The following is an 18,235-nucleotide window of genomic DNA, read 5'->3' as shown; positions in this document are numbered from 1 at the left end:
TAAAAAAAATTACTTATTTCATATGTTTACTGACATATAATATTCATCTTTAAATAACTTTTACTGTAAATAAATATTGCTTATCGGCCTCCTTGACGACTCATAATCGGTATCAGTATCGGCCCTGAAAAAAACAAATTCCACAATGTAGACTTGATACCATGTTTTACAGACTCTCACACAAGGTCCAGGTGTAGCCACGTTATGGATGTCAATGTTGTTGTGTGCTTCCAGAGGCTTCACGCACGTCTGCTGTGATTATTCCAGCATCGTTGGTGCCGTCCAAGGGAAGAACGGCAAAGACGTCTTAAAGGCGTACACCTTCACATTGTAAGTGCTGACGTTATTCATAATAATGCATCATCTGGGTAATCGCAAGACCGAGGCTGGATCCCAATGTTACTCTTTAATAACTCTGTCTTACCCCGAACCAATTGACTGGATTGTTGTTGCAAAATAAAAACATTCATGGGGAGACATGACTCAGATGGTAGAGTGCAATTACTTACATATATATATATATATATATATATATATATATATATATATATATATATATATATATATATATATATATATATATATACGTATATATATATATATATACGTGTATATATATATATACAGTATATGTATGTATATATATATATATATATATATATATATATATGTATGTATGTATATATATGTATATATATATATATATATATATGTATGTATATATATGTATATATATATATATATATGTATATGTATATATGTATATATATATATATATATGATGTGTGTGTATATATAAATACATACATATATATGTAAATATATGTATGTATTTATATATACACACACACACATCATATATATATATATATATATATACACATATATATATATAACACATATGTATGTATGTATTTACAAACCCCGTTTCCATATGAGTTGGGAAATTGTGTTAGATGTAAATATAAACAGAATACAATGATTTGCAAATCATTTTCGACCCATATTCAGTTGAATATGCTACAAAGACAACATATTTGATAAACATTTTTTTTTTGCAAATAATCATTGACTTTAGAACTTGGTGCCAGTAACACTTGACAAAGAAGTTGGGAAAGGTGGCAATAAATACTGATAAAATTGAGGAATGCTCATCAAACACTTATTTGGTACATCCCACAGGTGTGCAGGCTAATTGGAAACAGGTGGGTGCCATGATTGGGTATAAAAACAGCTTCCCAAAAAATGCTTAGTCTTTCACCCGAAAGGATGGGGCGAGGTACACCCCTTTGTCCACAAATGCGTGAGCAAGTAGTCAAACAGTTTAAGAACGTTTCTCAAAGTGCAATTGCAAGGAATTCAGGGATTTCAACATCTACGGTCCATAATATCATCAAAACGTTCAGAGAATCTGGAGAAATCACTCCACGTAAGCGACATGGTCGGAAACCAACATTGAATGACCGTGACCTTCGATCCCTCAGACGGCACTGTATCAAAAACCGACATCAATATCTAAAGGATATCACCACATGGGCTCAAGAAAACTTCAGAAAACCACTGTCACTAAATACAGTTTGTCGCTAAATCTGTAAGTGCAAGTTAAAACTCTATCATGCAAAGCAAAAGCAATTTATCAACAACATCTAGAAACGCCGCCGGCTTCTCTGGTCCCGAGGTCATCTAAGATGGACTGATGCAAAGTGTAAAAGTGTTCTGTGGTCTGACGAGTGCACATTTTAATTTGTTTTTGGAAATATTCGACATCGTGTCATCCGGACCAAAAGGGGAAGCGAACCATTCAGACTGTTATCGACGCAAAGTTCAAAAGCCAGTATCTGTGATGGTATGGGGGTGCCTGAGTGCCCAAGGGATGGGTAACTTACACATCTGTGAAGGCACAGTTAATGCTGAAAGGTACATACGGGTTTTGGAACAACATATCCTGCCATCTTAGCGCCATGTTTTTCATGGACGCCCCTGCTTATTTCAGCAAGACAATGCCAAGCCACATTCAGCACGTGTTACAACAGCGTGGCTTCATAAAAAAAGAGTGTGGGTACTCTCCTGCCCCGCCTGCAATCCAGACCTGTCTCCCATCTAAAATGTATGGCGCATTATGAAACGTAAAATACTAAAGCGGAGACCCCGGACTGTTGAACGACTGAAGATCTACATAAAACAAGAATGGGAAAGAATTCCACTTCCAAAGCTTCAACAATTAGTTTCCTCGGTTCCCAAACGTTTATTGAGTGTTGTTAAAAGAAAAGGTGATGTAACACAGTGGTGAACATGCCCTTTCCCAACTACTTTGGCACATGTTGCAGCCATGAAATTCTAAGTTAATTATTTGCAAAAAAAAAAAAAAAGAGTTTGAACATCAAATATCTTGTCTTTGTAGTGCATTCAATTGAATATGGGTTGAAAATGATTTGCAAATCATTGTATTCCGTTTATATGTACATCTAACACAATTTCCCAACTCATATGGAAACGGGGTTTGTATATATGTATGTATGAAATGTGTATATATGTGTGTATGTATACATATACATGTATATTTACATATATATTGGATTTATGTGGCAAAATAAAAGCATTCATGGGGAGGCGTGGCTCAGATGGTAGAGTGCAATTGCTTACATTTATGTAAATCGACTGGATTTATGTTGCAAAATAAAAACTTTCATGGGGAGGCGTGGCTCAGATGGCAGAGTGCAAGTACTTCAATCAATCAATCAATCAATCAATCAATCAATCAGAGTGCAAGTACTTACGTTTATGTGCTTATTGCTCAGCAACACTCGGTCGGACCACGCTTGGTTTCGAGGTCGACACACTCCTTGGCACTTTTGCCCTGCTCCTAACCTTCCAGGAGAACCGGTATTCATTTTAATCTTGCAAAATTAAGGCAGAACATGAAAAGTGATCATTTTTGTATATTTTTCCGAAAAGGCACGTCGATAAATAATATTGACACTAGGAAAAGGTCTTGGGTGGCTCTTCTTCGTTGCTGGCTGTGGATCTCCTGTCCTCCAGGACACACCTGAGGACCGCGGTCATGGACTTGTAAACGTCACCTTCGTTGTGGTCCATCTGCAAGAAGGCCACCGCGGTTGTTACGGAACAATCAGGACAGCAATTTTCCCGTGCGAAAGTCTTCCTACCCAGGTGAACGCTTTGATCGTACGCTTCAAGAAGGCAAGCTCCACCTGCTCAGGTACGCTCAGCAGGTGAGCCATGCAGTCCAAGATGCACATGAGGGTCTCTCTGGGGGCCTGCGGAGACCAGAGGGAACAAGGCTGAATCTGGCAGGACGTGGCGTTAGAAGGTGAAGGCGTTACCTGCTCAAGTGTGTCGAGAACAGTGTGAGCGTCGGCGTTTTCAGCGTCGAGGCGCTCTGTGTCCTGGAGGCAGATGATAGGTTGTTGAAGCTGCTCTAGCCACGCCCACATCAGACCTGTGAGGATGAAAGGATCTCGCTCCATACACAACCTCTCCCACGCACCTCCTTGGTTCAACTCTGCCTGCAAACACACACTTCTCATCTTTATTTACATTATATATTATTATTATTACAAACCCTGTTTCCATATGAGTTGGGAAATTGTGTTAGATGTAAAAATAAATGGAATACAATGATTTGCAAATCATTTTCAACTCATATTCAGTTGAATATGCTACAAACACAACATATTTGATGTTCAAACTGATAAACTTTTTTTTTTTTTTCAAATAATCAGTAATTTTAGAATTTGATGCCAGCAACACGTGACAAAGAAGTTGGGAAAGGTGGCAATAAATACTGATAAAGTAGAGGAATGCTCATCAAACACTTATTTGGAACATCCCACAGATGTGCAGGCTAATTGGGAACAGGTGGGTGCCATGATTGGGTATAAAAGCAGCTTCCATGAAATGCTAAGTCATTCACAAACAAGAATGGGGTGAGGGTCACCACTTTGTAAGCAAATTGTCGAACAGTTTTAGAACAACATTTCTCAACGAGTTATTGCAAGGAATTTAGGGATTTTACCATCTACGGTCCGTAAAATCATCAAAAAGTTCAGAGAATCTGGAGAAATCACTGCACGTAAGCGATTATATCACGGACCTTTAATCCCTCAGGCGGTACTGCATCAAAAACCGACATCAGTGTGTAAAGGATATCGCCATATGGGCTCAGGAACACTTTAGAAAACAACTGTCAGTAACTACAGTTGGTCGCTACATCTGTAAGTGCAAGTTAAAACTCTACTATGCAAAGCGAAACCCATTTATCAACAAAACCAAGGAACGCCGCTGGCTTCGCTGGGCCCGAGCTCATCTAAGATGGACTGATGCAAAGTGGAAAGGTGTTCTGTGGTCTGACGAATCCACATTTTAAAAAATATTTGGAAACTGTGGACGTGGTGTCCTCCGGAACAAAGAGGAAAATAACCATTCGGATTGTTATAAACGCAAAGTTCAAAAGCCAGCATCTGTGATGGTATGGGGGTGTATTAGTGCCCAAGGCATGGGTAACGTACACATCTGTGAAGGCACCATTACTGGTGAATGGTCCATACAGGTTTTGGAGCGACATATGTTGTCATCCAAGCAATGTTATCATGGAAACCCCTGCTTATTTCAGCAAGACAATGCCAAGCCACGGTTTACAACAGCATGGTTTCGTAGTAAAAGAGTGCGGGTACTTTCTTGGCCCGCCTCCAGTCCAGACCTGTCTCCCATGAAAAATGTGTGGCGCATTATGAAGCCTAAAATACGACAGCGGAGACCCCAAACTGTTGAACAACTGAAGCTCTACATAAAACAAGAATGGGAAAGAACTCTACTTTCAAAGCTTCAACAATTAGTTTCCTCAGTTCCCAAACGTTTATTGAGTGTTGTTAAAAGAAAAGGTGATGTAACACAGTGGTGAACATGCCCTTTCCCAACTACTTTGGCACATGTTGCAGCCATGAAATTCTAGGTTAATTATTATTTGCAAAAAAAAACTAAGTTTATGAGTTTAAACATCAAATATCTTGTCTTTGTAGTGCATTCAACGGAATATGAGTTGAAAAGGATTTGCAAATCATTGTATTCCGTTTATATTTACATCTAACACAATTTCCCAACTCATATGGAAACAGGGTTTATATTATTATATCATTATTATCATTATGTCAGTTAATGCAAACACACACTTATCGCTATTAGTATTATGTCAGTTAATGCCAACATACATTGTTATTTTTATTATTATGTCAATTAATGCAAACACTATTATTATTATGTCTGTTGATGCAAACACACACTCGTCATCATTATTATTATTATTATCATTATGTCAGTTAATGCAAAAACATACTTATTGTTATTAGTTTTATTATGTCAGTTAATGCAAACATCGTTGTTATTTTTATTATGTCAATTAATGCCAACGCACTCATCATCGTTATTATTATTATGTCAGTTAATGCAAACACACACTCATCATCGTTATGTACATTATTATTATTATTATTATTATTATTATTACTTGTTTTTACGACGGTCCGCGAATGTTGTTTCACGCCAAGCAAGAATCTTATTGTTTCAGAGAAAAGTGGAAGCCAGTTAAAACATTTCGAGAAAAAGTTGGTTTGTATTTAGAAAATCGCCCTTCAAATAATAGTTTTTCAATGGATTAAATGGGTTGTACTTGTATAGCGCTTTTCTACCTTCAAGGTACTCCAAGCGCTTTGACACTACTTCCACATTTACCCATTCACACACACATTCACACACTGATGGAGGGAGCTGCCATGCAAGGCACTAACTAGCACCCATCAGGAGCAAGGGTGAAGTGTCTTGCTCAGGACACAACGGACGTGACGAGGTTGGTACTAGGTGGGATTTGAACCAGGGACCCTTGGGTTCCGCACGGCCACTCTCCCACTGCGCCACACCGTCCCGGATTAAATCCCTCTAAGTCGTTTTTACACCACCAAAGCTGAATTGTTGACAAAATAAATCAAGATTTGATCAACATGTTAGTTAGCTAGTTATAGTTGGTCCAGTTGTTCCTGGTTCTTTGAGGGTGACAAACAATTCTATTATCATGTTTCCACAGGTTGACTTGGTAGTGAATTAAAGTGTAATAAGACCTGTTTCATCCAGACCCTCAACAAAATATAAGGATTTTGTTATCGATCCTTTTCTCCAAAACTTTTTTTGTTCTTCCATTGTAAGTATTTTCACACAAACGTGTGTCTTTTATTGAGAGTGGACTGATTGTCACACTTTCTGTGATTATTATTGTGATTATTGGGGCGGTATAGCTCGGTTGGTAGAGCGGCCGTGCCAGCAACTTGAGGATTGCAGGTTCGATCCCCGCTTCCGCCATCCTAGTCACGGCCGTTGTGTCCTTGGGCAAGACACTTTACCCACCTGCTCCCAGTGCCACCCACGTTGGATTAAATTAAAAAACTAGATATTGGGTTACACTATGTAAAACGGCTTCAGGGTGGAAGAGGGGTTAGTGCGTCTGCCTCACAATACGAAGGTCCTGAGTATTCCTGGGTTCCATCCCGGGCTCAGGATCTTTCTGTGTGGAGTTTCCATGTTCTCCCCGTGAATGCGTGGGTTCCCTCCGGGTACTCCGGATTCCTCCCACTTCCAAAGACATGCACCTGGGGATAGGTTGATTGGCAACACTAAATTGGCCCGAGTGTGTGAATGTTGTCTGTCTATATGTGTTGCCCCTGCGATGAGGTGGAGACTTGTCCAAGGTGTACCCTGCCTTTCGCCCGATTGTAGGTGAGATAGGCACCAGCGCCCCCCGCGACCCCAAAGGGAATAAGCGGCAGAAAAAGGATGGATGGACTATGTAAAGCGCTTTGAGTCACGTGAGAAAAGGCGCTATATAAATATAATTCACTTCACTATTATTGATGTCGTTGGTACTTGAAGCAAGTGTTAGCTCGCAAGAGTCCACGTCCATGCCAATCGATGACTTCACAGAAACAACACACTAACTCTCTGGACGTGTTCCCTTTTATAATCGGACTTTGATCCTTCAGCGTTTGTGGTTTTCACGGCTTCTAACGCACTTGACTAGACGCCTTTAGGCTTGACATCATTCAAGGGAGTATGTTGACCAAGAGTTCCAGTGAGAGCGGTTCAGTTACCTGCCAGGCTAAGACTTGGTTCCTGTGCTCCTCATCTCCGTCCAGGAAAAGATCGACTGCCAGGGCCTGTGCCACCAGCAACCTCCGGGCGTCCAGAGACAACTCGGTCTGCAGGGTAATGAAAGGCACCTCTGACTGCTCCTCCTCTTTCCAACAGGACTTCTTCCCATTTCCCGCCAACTCTTCCCTCTGCTCTTCCTTCAACCGGGACAGCCTGCTACCTTTCTGGAGATGACCGTTGTTTCCGAAGGACTCGCTGCGTTGCATCGGTTTTTGCTTGACTTTCTTCAACAAAATGGACCCGTCCCTTTTGTCGTTCTTGACCTGCCAGAGTGATCCGGTGGAGCTGTTAGAGATGTCTGATGTATTACAGTTCCAATGAGCTGTAGGCTTAAAGGACTCTGAAGGGGAAACGGACCTGGCCAGATTTCCCTGTGAGAGCGCGCCCAAAGGCTGCGTGAGGAGGTTTAGCTGCGAGCCCAGGCGTCTCAGATCGGACTCACTGTAACTCAGACTTTTACGATGGTAGAAGATGGCGGGCTCATTAAAATGTCTGGGTAAGGTCGGGGAACCTGGCAGACGAGGCTCCTTGGTGCAAAACTCTGGTCCAAGTTTTTCAATGATGCTCATTGTCATCTCAATATCATGGATGTCTGGTGCCTCCAGAATGTCCTCCTCAATCACTTGGCGATTCTCTGCAATATCCAACAGCAGGCGGGACACCAGTTGGACAATCTTTGGTAGGTGCCTCAGTTCTTTACGCTCAAGGCCATGCAGGATGTGTCTCTGGCGGTTCAGGTACTGGGTCAAGGTGATGGGTTCTGATCGAGGCGCAGCACAGGAAAACACGCATCTCAAAGGACAGAGGAACCGCACAAAATCTCGTACGCAGCTCAGCTGACCCCGCGTCTGAATGGAACCTGGCCGTTTAGCCCTCACGTACAAGATAGCCTGGTTGGCTGTCATCCTGGTGGTGTAGGCCAGGAAACATGCCAAGAGCATACCTAAGGGAAAAGGAGACAAACTTCACTGTGTGCTTAAGTCAGTCTTGGAACCTCGTGGAGTCAGACCAGATCTGCATCCAGGTCTATGAGCATGACGAGATGAAGCTTCTAAGACAAACTGAACCCTCTGAATGACAACATCCATAAAGGTGGATATGAATCTACCTGTTCTTCCCAGACCAGCGTGACAGTGCACAGAAACCTTCCCCTCCTGCAGTGCGAAGGCCATCACCTTCACCATGTCCAGCACCGTGGTCAGGTTGGCCACTCCGTAGTCACTCCAGCCAAAGTTGTAGAAATAAACTGCAAAACACAACAACGGGATGTGAGCGCAGCCAAAAACCTCCAGCAGTACAGTCATTCTCAGCTCAGGTCGACCCAAAAACAAGCATGCATCTCGTTGTGTGGAGCTAACGGTGCAACCACGGGAGAACCAATCAGTTGGGGTGTAAGACTTTTTTGAATATTCTCCAACGTAGTTCAAGCTTTGGTTCTAACTGGGGCTGTGAAGTTTAGCCGATAAAAGAAAGTTTTCACTCATTTTCTTTTAACGTCACGATTGTTTGCACCCGCGACAAACTGGCATGCATCCTGTGCATGCTTGCCAACTCTCCCGATTTTTCAGGGAGACTCCCGAATCACAGTGCCCCTCCCGAAAATCTCCCAAGGCAGCCATTCTCCCAAATTTCTCCCGGACAACAATATTGAGGGCGGGTCGTGACGACCTCTGCAACCAGACGTCGCGGCCGCTTTTTCTCCATATAAACAGCGTTACAGACACACTTAAGTGACTGCAAGACATACTTGGTCAACAGCCATACAGGTAACACTGAGGGTGGCCGCATAAACAACTTTATGACCGTTACAAATATGCACCACACTGTAAACCCACACCAAACAAGAATGACAAACACGTTTCGGGAGAACACAACACAGCATAAACACAACAGAACAAATACCCAGAATCCCTTGCAGCCCTAACTCTTCCGGGACGCTACAATATACACCCCCGCTACCACCCAACCACCCACCCTCCGCAATCCCCCCCCCCCCCCTCCTCTTCCCCCATCTCCCGAATTCAAAGGTCTCAAGGTTGGCAAGTATGGATGGTCCTTTGTGACCGCCGAGCCACACCTTTTGAGTGGAAGAACATGCCGCAGCCGACACTGAGTCCCGGGTGGCAACAAACACCGAGCAGAAACGGACAAATGAATGAAAGCTCGCCCTGCAACCCTGCCTGTGGTTCTCCCGAAAAGACCAAGACCATCCGCCACCACGAGGTGAGTCAGGAAGTTATGTCCCGAATGCCAGCAGCTAACCGCCAAACCATAATTGTAGTATACGGGCCTGATTCACTTAAGGTTTGTGTGTACTCAAACAAACTTGATAGCACAGAAGGCGGATCTACAAACCCCGTTTCCATATGAGTTGAGAAATTGTGTTAGATGTAAATATAAACGGAATACAATGATTTGCAAATAATTGTCAACCCATTTTCAGGTGAATATGCTACAAAGACAACATATTTGATGTTCAAACTGATAAACTTTTTTAAATTTTTTCAAATAATCATTAACTTTAGAATTTGATGCCAGCAACACGTGACAAAGAAGTAGGGAAAGGTGGCAATAAATACTGATAAAGTTGAGGAATGCTCATCAAAAACTTATTTGGAACATCCCACAGGTGTGCAGGCTAATTGGGAACAGGGGGGTGCCATGATTGGGTATAAAAACAGCTTCCCAAAAAATGCTCAGTCTTTCACAAGAAAGACTGACACCCCTTTGTCCACAACTGTGTGAGCAAATAGTCAAACAGTTTAAGAACAACATTTCTCAAAGTGCAATTGCAAGAAATTTAAGGATTTCAACATCTACGGTCCATAATATCATCAAAAGTTTCAGAGAATCTCGAGAAATCACTCCACGTAACCAACATTGAATGGCCGTGACCTTCGATCCCTCAGACGGCACTGTATCAAAAACCGACATCAATATCTAAAGGATATCACCACATGGGGTCAGGAACACTTCAGAAAACCACTGTCACTAAATACAGTCCGTCGCTACGTCTGTAAGTGCAAGTTAAAGCTCTACTATGCAAAGAGAAAATCATTCATCAACAACATCCAAAAACGCCGCCGGGTTCTCTGGGCCAAAGATCATCTAAGATGGACTGATGCAAAGTGGAAAAGTGTTCTGTGGTCTGACGAGTCCACATTTCAAATTATTTTTGGAAATATTCGACATCGTGTCATCCGGACCAAAGGGGAAGCGAACCATCCAGACTGTTATCGACGCAAAGTTCAAAAGCCAGCATCTGTGATGGTATGGGGGTGCATTGGTGCCCAAGGCATGGGTAACTTACACATCTGTGAAGGCACCATTAATGCTGAAAAGTACAGTACATATGCTGCCATCTAAGTGCCGTCTTTTTCATGGACGCCCCTACTTATTTCAGCAAGACAATGCCGCTGTTGAACGACTGAAGCTTTACATAAAACAAGGATGGGAACAAATTCCACTTTCAAATCTTCAACAATTAGTTTCCTCAGTTCCCAAACGTTTATTGAGTGTTGTTAAAAGAAAAGGTGATGTATCACAGTGGTGAACATGCCCTTTCCCAACTACTTTGGCACGTGTTGCAGCCATGAAATTCTAAGTTAATTATTATTTGCAAAAAAAAAACATTTATGAGTTTGAACATCAAATATATTGTCTTTGTAGTGCATTGAATTGAATATGGGTTGAAAAGGGTTTGCAAATCATTGTATTCCGTTTATATTTACATCTAACACAATTTCCCAACTCACATGGAAACGGGGTTTGTATTAAACGTCTGCAAAGTGGATTGTGTGTGTTAAGTGAGCAGAATAGGGCGTGTAATCCATTTTGCGTCCGTCTTCATAAATATGCAGATCATCAAAATGCCCAAAATACCGGGAGGACAAAAGGCAAATATATTTTACAGCACACGCGATGTGATTTATCAACACTCATCGGCCTTTTGCCAGCACTATTTAGAGTGCAGCCTCCCTCCCGTGCACCTTCAGCATTAAAATAAGTGGTCTCACTGCAGAACTGCTTATAAAAAGCAGATGAAAAGTAGAAGATGTCTCTTGAAGAGATATGAAAACATCACAGGTGGGAGCATGAAAATATGAATGTGCAATAAGTGAATAGGACACGAAAAATCCTCATTTAAATAAGGAGCTCTGCACCACTTTTCAATTGTACACAGTCTTAGTAGATCACACCCACTAGTAGCACACAGATTGCACACGCTGTTTAGCGCAAAGTATTTAGATCTTTGTGTTTGTGTAGTGTTTCCTTGCCTTAACTGCCTGTGCCTGGGGTTGTGTCCAAAGTGAAGACATTTTTATGGCCCTATGCATTCTTGGAGCCCATTGGAGATGTCTCCAACCCCCCAGCTTATCCACGGATATGACAACAATTGTTGTGATGTTGGAAGATGACTTATTTAAATTGTATTTACTTTCCATCCATCCATCCATTTTCTACCGCTTATTCCCTTTTTGGGGTCGCGGGGGGCGCTGGCGCCTATCTCAGCTACAATCGGGCGGAAGGCGGGGTACACCCTGGACAAGTCGCCACCTCATCGCAGGGCGTATTTACTTTCCGTCAAAGGTTATTATCCATATGGGTTCTTTGTGTGATGGTGACTGTCCAATGTTTGATCAAAACATTCCTGGTTTCGCAAATATCACAATCAGATGAAGTCTGTTTTGCTCATCGTCCTCCCTCCAAACACCCAGGAGACAGAATGGTTCCTCCTTCTTCTCACATTTGCCAAAGCACATAAAAAAATTGTTGATCCCTCTCACTTCTTCTTCCTCTTCTTCTTTCTGTAGCAGCGCAAAGCGTTCTTTCTTGTAAACTATTTTGAGATCTCAATCAAATACTTCAAAAGAACTTAGTTTTCTCTGGACATTTCTTGAAAACTCCCAAAACAACAACTAAGACACTTCCTGCAGAAATGACCAAGTGTGGGTCAACACCCCTAATTCTGCGATTACGAGGTGTGATGCCCTAACTGCTGTGAAGACTGAAAAGGCACCAAGCAATTGTTTTGTAGTTTGAGCAAATAAAGTATTCATTCCCACATTCAGTCAGTCAGTCTTTCCCATGACTGTCAAGTCGTCGGGGGGGATAACTGCGATGAAGAAGCAGCCAGTCTGCACCAGTTCCCACGGTCCTGAGCTCTGGGGTCGACAGGTCCGTCCATGTCTTGATGTTGTCTGTCCAGGATTTCCATGGTCTTCCTTGCTTCCTTCCACCTTTATAGTCTGCCCTGCATGATGATCTTGCACAGGCTGTCGTGGCGGCATGTGTGGCCGAACCAAGCTAATTTTACGTTTACTTGTTTTCCCGGGAGACGGCGTGGTGAAGTTGGGAGAGTGGCCGTGCCGGCAATCTGAGGGTTACTGGTTCAATCACCACCTTCTACCATGCTAGTCACGTCTGTTGTGTCCTTGGGCACGACACTTCACCCTTGCTCCTGATGGGTCCTGGTTAGCGCCTTGCATGGCAGCTCCCGCCATCAGTGTGTGAATGTATGTGTGAATGGGTGAATGTGGATATACTGTCAAAGCGCTTTGGGCTCCTTAAAAGGCGGTTGAAAAGCGCTATACAAGTACAACCATTTACCATTTCTCCTTTTTGGGACCATCCGGTTCTCGTGTTTTCTCCATTTTCGGACCGTCCGGGTCACGTGTTTTCCCCTTTTTGGGATCGTTTCCAGTTTTCCATTTTTGGGGAACATACCCCAAAAGACTTTGCACGGTAAGAACCAACCGAACTTCCATTTGAACTGAATTAGAGATACATTGATTAGCCATTTATCACATCATTAACATTTTTCAGTTACATTTTCTCATTTTGGATGATTATTGTGAATGATTTATTGACGCTCTGCAATGCCTGTGCTCTCGGCGTATTATGGATACGACCGAACAATGTTCCCACCCTTTGCAGGTGTCTAATTTGTTGCGAGTTCACTGGTATAGTTTTGTCAACTTCAAGAAGGCTTTGAACCGGGTCTCAAAAGGGAGGTTTAAGCCACGTCCGTCCAGCCCCTGCCTTCTCACTTTAAGAGTTAACTTCTTTTGTCTTGTTTTTTGACCTGTCTCTTGCATTATAAGGGCTGGGCTCCTAGAACAGGGGTTCTTGACCTGGGTTTGATCAAACCCTAGGGTTTCGGTGAGTCGGCCTCAAAGGTTCTGCAATAAAAAGCATTATAAAAAGTATCAAGATCTCACGCCTCCATGTACCATCGCGTCTTTGATGTAAAACATTAGGACTTCTATGTGTCCAACACCTAGCTCTGAAGGGTCACTCTAATGCAGTCCACTTACAATATATCTTGAAGGGCTTTTCCTTTCCCCCACCCTCGAATCTAACCTAGTCAGTAACAAGAGCCAGGATTCATTAGAGGCAAGCTACCTTTTAACAACAGGATTTGGGGGTTTTTGACTTGGTCTTAGGCTTCTCTACCGGGTAGACCACAAAAGAAAGTGGGACAGACGCTGAACCAACACAGGGTAGTAGAACTCGGCGAATTGCCCCGCCATCCAGCTGAGTAGAGCCTATGTCGGTGGAGCAGCCGGTAAGACCGTCTGGGCCGAGGGCACAGAACCCGTTGAACGGAGTGCTGGATTTTGACTCGCAAGAAGATTGTGCGTCAATCACCGGAATCTAACCCCTTCTTTTGACTGTTGGGAGCAGGGGTTCTTGAATATACAGTATACGACTCTTTTGACTTCACCTCGCACATACTCATTGGTTTTGGGTGTGTGGTATGTTATCTTGAGTATTCTTCCGTGGCATTTTTTTTCTAAGGCTTGTATTTTTCTTTCTGATTCTACCAGGACTGTCCAGGTCTCACAACCCACGTTACTCGTATGAAACACATGATCCGTCTAAGGTACACTTACAAGAACCATTTGAAAGTTCGACGGTCCTACATCCAACTAACGTCGGGCAACTTTTAGAACTCTGCGTTATTCCTTACTGTTGTTTCTCATGAAGGCCTCTGGCTTGTAGGAGAAGCCGCTTTCTGGCTCCAGAGGATTGCCACAGCTGGCATGTTCACCTGGTATCTGCAGGTTGATCACCGTTTTGATGCCGTGCCTTGAAACAAGCACACACTTGGTGAACAAACGCTCATGTTGATGGACTGAAAGTATTTTTTCATACACGCCACACCTTCTGAATTGCTCGATGATGTTGTACTTTTCAATGATCTCAGTTGAAGGTCTGGACATAGCAAGGAGATGATCCGTCACCCTAAAATGACATGCAGGTGTTGACCTCCAGAAAACACGGATGGTAAAGTGGGACCTTGGGTACCATGAAGAGTAGAGGCCTTGAATAGCCTGCTGGTCTTCACGCCAGTAGTCTGGGTTGTCGTACTTGCAGAGCCGGCCTCCACAGCCAATAGAACATTGCATTTCTGCCGGTAGAACGTAGCGTATGGCCTCTCCGATGATGGTGTACTTTGCCCTGGGAGCTCGGACTGGACAAGGAGAAAGGACTTGATGAAGCAATTCCGCAGCGGAGCAATATGCATTCTTCTAAAACTCTTTGGAAGTAGCACACGTTCCAAAATAAAGTCTTGTTTTAATCACCACCATGATTAAGATCATGACTGGTAAATGCTCTTTCGAGGTGTCTAATCCTTTCCGCATGTTCGTCATCAGTAAAAATAGCTGCCACTACCTGTAGCGCATTTAAAGGTGGTGTACTTTATGGATAGTCAAATAACTTACGGAACTCCATCAGAGCACCACCGCTTGACTTTTCATGGACAGACATAGGAGTCTTCACTTGGGGTGATTTCTACAGTCATAGCAGAGCCTGGACACACAAAACCTGCATCAGACCTAAAAATACTGCAGCACAGCACTGGAGTACAACCTGTAATACTGTAATACTGCAATACAGTCCTGGATCACAACTTGTAATACTGCAGTACAGGACTGGAGTACAACTTGTAATACTGCAATACAGGACTGGAGTACAAAATGTAATATTACAATACTGCACTGGAGTACAACATGTATTACTACAAAACAGCACTAGAGTACACCCAGTAATATTGCAAAATTGTACTGGAGTACAACCTGAAATACTGCAATGCCGTACTGGAGTACAACCTGTAATACGGCAATACAGTACTAGAGTACAACTTGTAATACTGCAATACAGCACTGGAGTACAACATATAATACTACAAAACAGCACTAGAGTACACCCAGTAATATTGCAAAATTGTACTGGAGTACAACCTGAAATACTGCAATGCCGTACTGGAGTACAACATATAATACTACAATACAGTACTAGAGTACAACTTGTAATACTGCAATACAGCACTGGAGTACAACATATAATACTACAATACAGCACTAGAGTACAACCTGATAAAGGGCAGTACAGCACTGGAGTACAACCTGATAAAGGGCAGTACAGCACTGGAGTACAACCAGTAATATTGCAAAATTGTACTGGAGTACAACCTGAAATACTGCAATGCCGTACTGGAGTACAACCTGTAATACGGCAATACAGTACTAAAGTACAACTTGTAATACTGCAATACAGCACTGGAGTAAAACATATAATACTACAATACAGCACTAGAGTACAACCTGATATAGGGCAGTACAGCACTGGAGTACAACCAGTAATACTGCAATATAGTACTAGAGTACAACTTGTATTACTGCATTACAGTACTGAAATACAACCTGTAACACTGCAATACAGCACTGGAGTACAACTTGTAATACTGCAATACAGCACTAGAGTACAACCTGAAATAGGGCAGTACAGCACTGGAGTACAAGCGGTAATACTGCAATATAGTACTAAAGTACAAATTGTATTACTGCAATACAGTACTATAATACAACCAGTAATACTGCAATACAGCACTAGAGTACGACATGTAATACTACAATACAGCACTAGAGTACAACCTGAAATAGGGCATTACAGCACTGGAGTACAACCGGTAAAACTGCAATATAGTCCTAGAGTTCAAATTGTATTACTGCAATACAGTACTATAATACAACCAGTAATACTACAATACAGCACTGGAGTACAACTTGTAATACTGAAATACAGCACTGGAGTACGACATGTAATATTACAATACAGCACTGGAGTACATGTAATACTACAATACAGCACTAGAGTACAACCTGAAATAGGGCAGTACAGCACTGGAGTACAACCGGTAAAACTGCAATATAGTCCTAGAGTTCAAATTATATTACTGCAATACAGTACTCAAATACAACCTGTAATATTGCAATACAGCACCAGAGTACAACCTGAAATAGGGCAGTACAGCACTGGAGTACAACCGGTAATACTGCAATATAGTACTAGAGAACAACCTGTAATTTTGCAATATAGCACTGGAATATGACATGTAATACTACAATACAGCACTGAAGTACAAGCTGAAATACTGCTATGCAGTACTGGAGTACAACCTGTAATACTCCAATACAGTACAACTTGTAATACTCAAATACAGCACTGGAGTACAACCTATAAAACTGCAGTACAGCACTAGAGTACAACCTGTAATACTGCAATGCAGTACTGAAGTACAACCTGTAATACTTCAATACAGTACAACTTGTAATACTGCAATACAGCACTGGAGTACAAACTGTAATACTGCAGTACAATACTGTGCATCCACACAGACCATGAGTGAACTCCCTTGGATCTTCAAGTTGGAGATTTGAACAAACGGATAACAACGATGCGAGGCGGCTGGCGTGTAACTTGAACCGGGTCCAATTAGACAAATCTAACGACATGTACTGTAACTCTAACGACATGTAAAAAGCAAGCTGAGAAGATGACTTACCTGCCAGGTGAGTCAAATAAGTCTCATCAAGCTGCAGAGCTCAGACGTTGCCACTCTCGCCTCAGCTCTGTGGAAAGTCAATCCTTTGGCCTCGCTTGATTTGATTCGCCTCAGATGATCTATGTCAGGGCGGGGCTGGGCCGCCAGGACATTGCGGCGTCTCAAAGCCGTCTACCTCATCGCGATGACGGGTCGAGGCCGGGAATAACGGGAGACTGTTTGAAAAAGTAGAACAAATGGAAAAAAACAAGTCTTTGCTGGGGTTCGGCGGAAGACCAGAGCATTGGTCTGTTCCGTCTTCTCTTGGATTAGACCTCTAATCTTCTTAGAGTATAAAAAAGTCCCACTCCTCTTTTATGTCAATCATCACCTAATGTCCTCAGATTGCATTTTAAAATCTTCTACAAACACATCACCAGTTGATCAGTTCCATGTTCTTGTATCTATGAAGATGTACTTCCATCTTTCTGATTCCATGCGCATGGTCTATAAATAGATAAAAGGAGGTGACATAGCAAGGAGATACATTCTGATTGGCTTACCCTTGGTCTTGCTAAAGCTGGTTAGGGTTCAGGTTAGTGATGGACAGGATTTGGAAAAAAGCCAATAAGCCCATGCAGCGCAGAAGAAAAAGCTGCCGGTTGCATCTTGGACATGTTCTTTTTAGGTGCGGAACAATCAATATAGTTCATTGGAAACCACCGATCAGTTAGATACGCCATGTGGTGCAGGAAGGAACTGATTACCGTTGAGAGTGTCATCTGTGAAAGATACCTCTAACACCAACACAATGACTGGCATAGCTTTGTCAACTTCAAGAAGGCTTTGAACCGGGTCTCAAATGGAGGTTTGAGCTAGTTCTGTCCAGCACCTGCCTTCTTACTATAAGAGTTAACTTATTTTGTCTTGTTTTTAGACCTCTCTCTTGCATTATAAGGGCTGGGCTCCTAAAGCAGTGTTTTTTAACCTGGGTTCGACTGAACCCTAGGGGTTCGGTGAGTCGGCCTCAGGGGTTCAGTGAGTCGGCCTCAGGGGTTCTGCGTATTATGGGTACCCCCAAACAATGTTCCCTCTAATATTCCATCTGTTTTGCAGGTGTCTTATTTGTTGTGAGTTCACTGGCATAGGTTTGTCAACTTCAAGAAAGCTTTGAACCGGGTCTCAAAA

The 18,235-nt window shown here is 42.6% G+C and overlaps 2 protein-coding genes across 5 annotated transcripts in view; one reads left to right on the top strand and one right to left on the bottom strand.

Annotated features, from left to right (window-relative positions):
- Positions 1-18,235, top strand: part of fbxw12 (F-box and WD repeat domain containing 12) — a 39,342-nt gene that overhangs the window by 18,688 nt on the left and 2,419 nt on the right. Inside the window, exons 10-11 of one of the 3 annotated variants that reach the window (XM_061902959.1) lie at positions 235-330; positions 14,046-14,097. In XM_061902959.1, the coding sequence (XP_061758943.1) occupies positions 235-330; positions 14,046-14,082 (133 nt within the window). In that variant the 3' untranslated portion in view covers positions 14,083-14,097. Of the gene's footprint in view, positions 1-234; positions 331-6,783; positions 6,803-14,045; positions 14,098-18,235 lie in introns of those variants that run through there. The other 2 variants (XM_061902960.1, XM_061902958.1) reach the window with 2 other exon arrangements.
- On the bottom strand, positions 2,453-17,530 carry ptpdc1b (protein tyrosine phosphatase domain containing 1b). Of its 2 annotated transcripts, XM_061902956.1 has the most exons (10): positions 17,069-17,529; positions 14,946-15,033; positions 14,527-14,692; positions 14,383-14,463; positions 14,189-14,307; positions 8,324-8,461; positions 7,155-8,158; positions 3,345-3,527; positions 3,168-3,278; positions 2,453-3,096 (listed from the first exon to the last, which is right to left on the bottom strand). In XM_061902956.1, exons 2-10 carry the CDS (start codon positions 14,989-14,991, stop codon positions 2,980-2,982), a joined length of 1,965 nt encoding a protein of 654 aa, XP_061758940.1. In that variant the 5' UTR covers positions 14,992-15,033; positions 17,069-17,529; the 3' UTR covers positions 2,453-2,979. The 2 variants fall into 2 exon arrangements, with proteins under 2 accessions (XP_061758940.1, XP_061758941.1); XM_061902957.1 differs by lacking the exon at positions 2,453-3,096 and having other exon boundaries at positions 3,345-3,540; positions 17,069-17,530.

The sequence above is a fragment of the Nerophis ophidion genome, linkage group LG06 (assembly GCF_033978795.1).
Source record: "Nerophis ophidion isolate RoL-2023_Sa linkage group LG06, RoL_Noph_v1.0, whole genome shotgun sequence".
Taxonomy (NCBI): Eukaryota; Metazoa; Chordata; class Actinopteri; order Syngnathiformes; family Syngnathidae; genus Nerophis; species Nerophis ophidion.
This window is presented reverse-complemented; position numbering and strand designations above follow the sequence as displayed.

Coding starts and splice junctions, on each gene's coding strand:
- ptpdc1b (XM_061902956.1), bottom strand. CDS start 14,991: ATGTCTGTCCATGAAAAGTCAAGCGGTGGTGCTCTGATGGAGTTCC. Junction 14,464..14,526: donor CAAGGCCTCTACTCTTCATG/GTACCCAAGGTC, acceptor ATGTCATTTTAG/GGTGACGGATCATCTCCTTG. Junction 8,462..14,188: donor GGCCTTCATGAGAAACAACA/GTAAGGAATAAC, acceptor TGTGTTTTGCAG/TTTATTTCTACAACTTTGGC.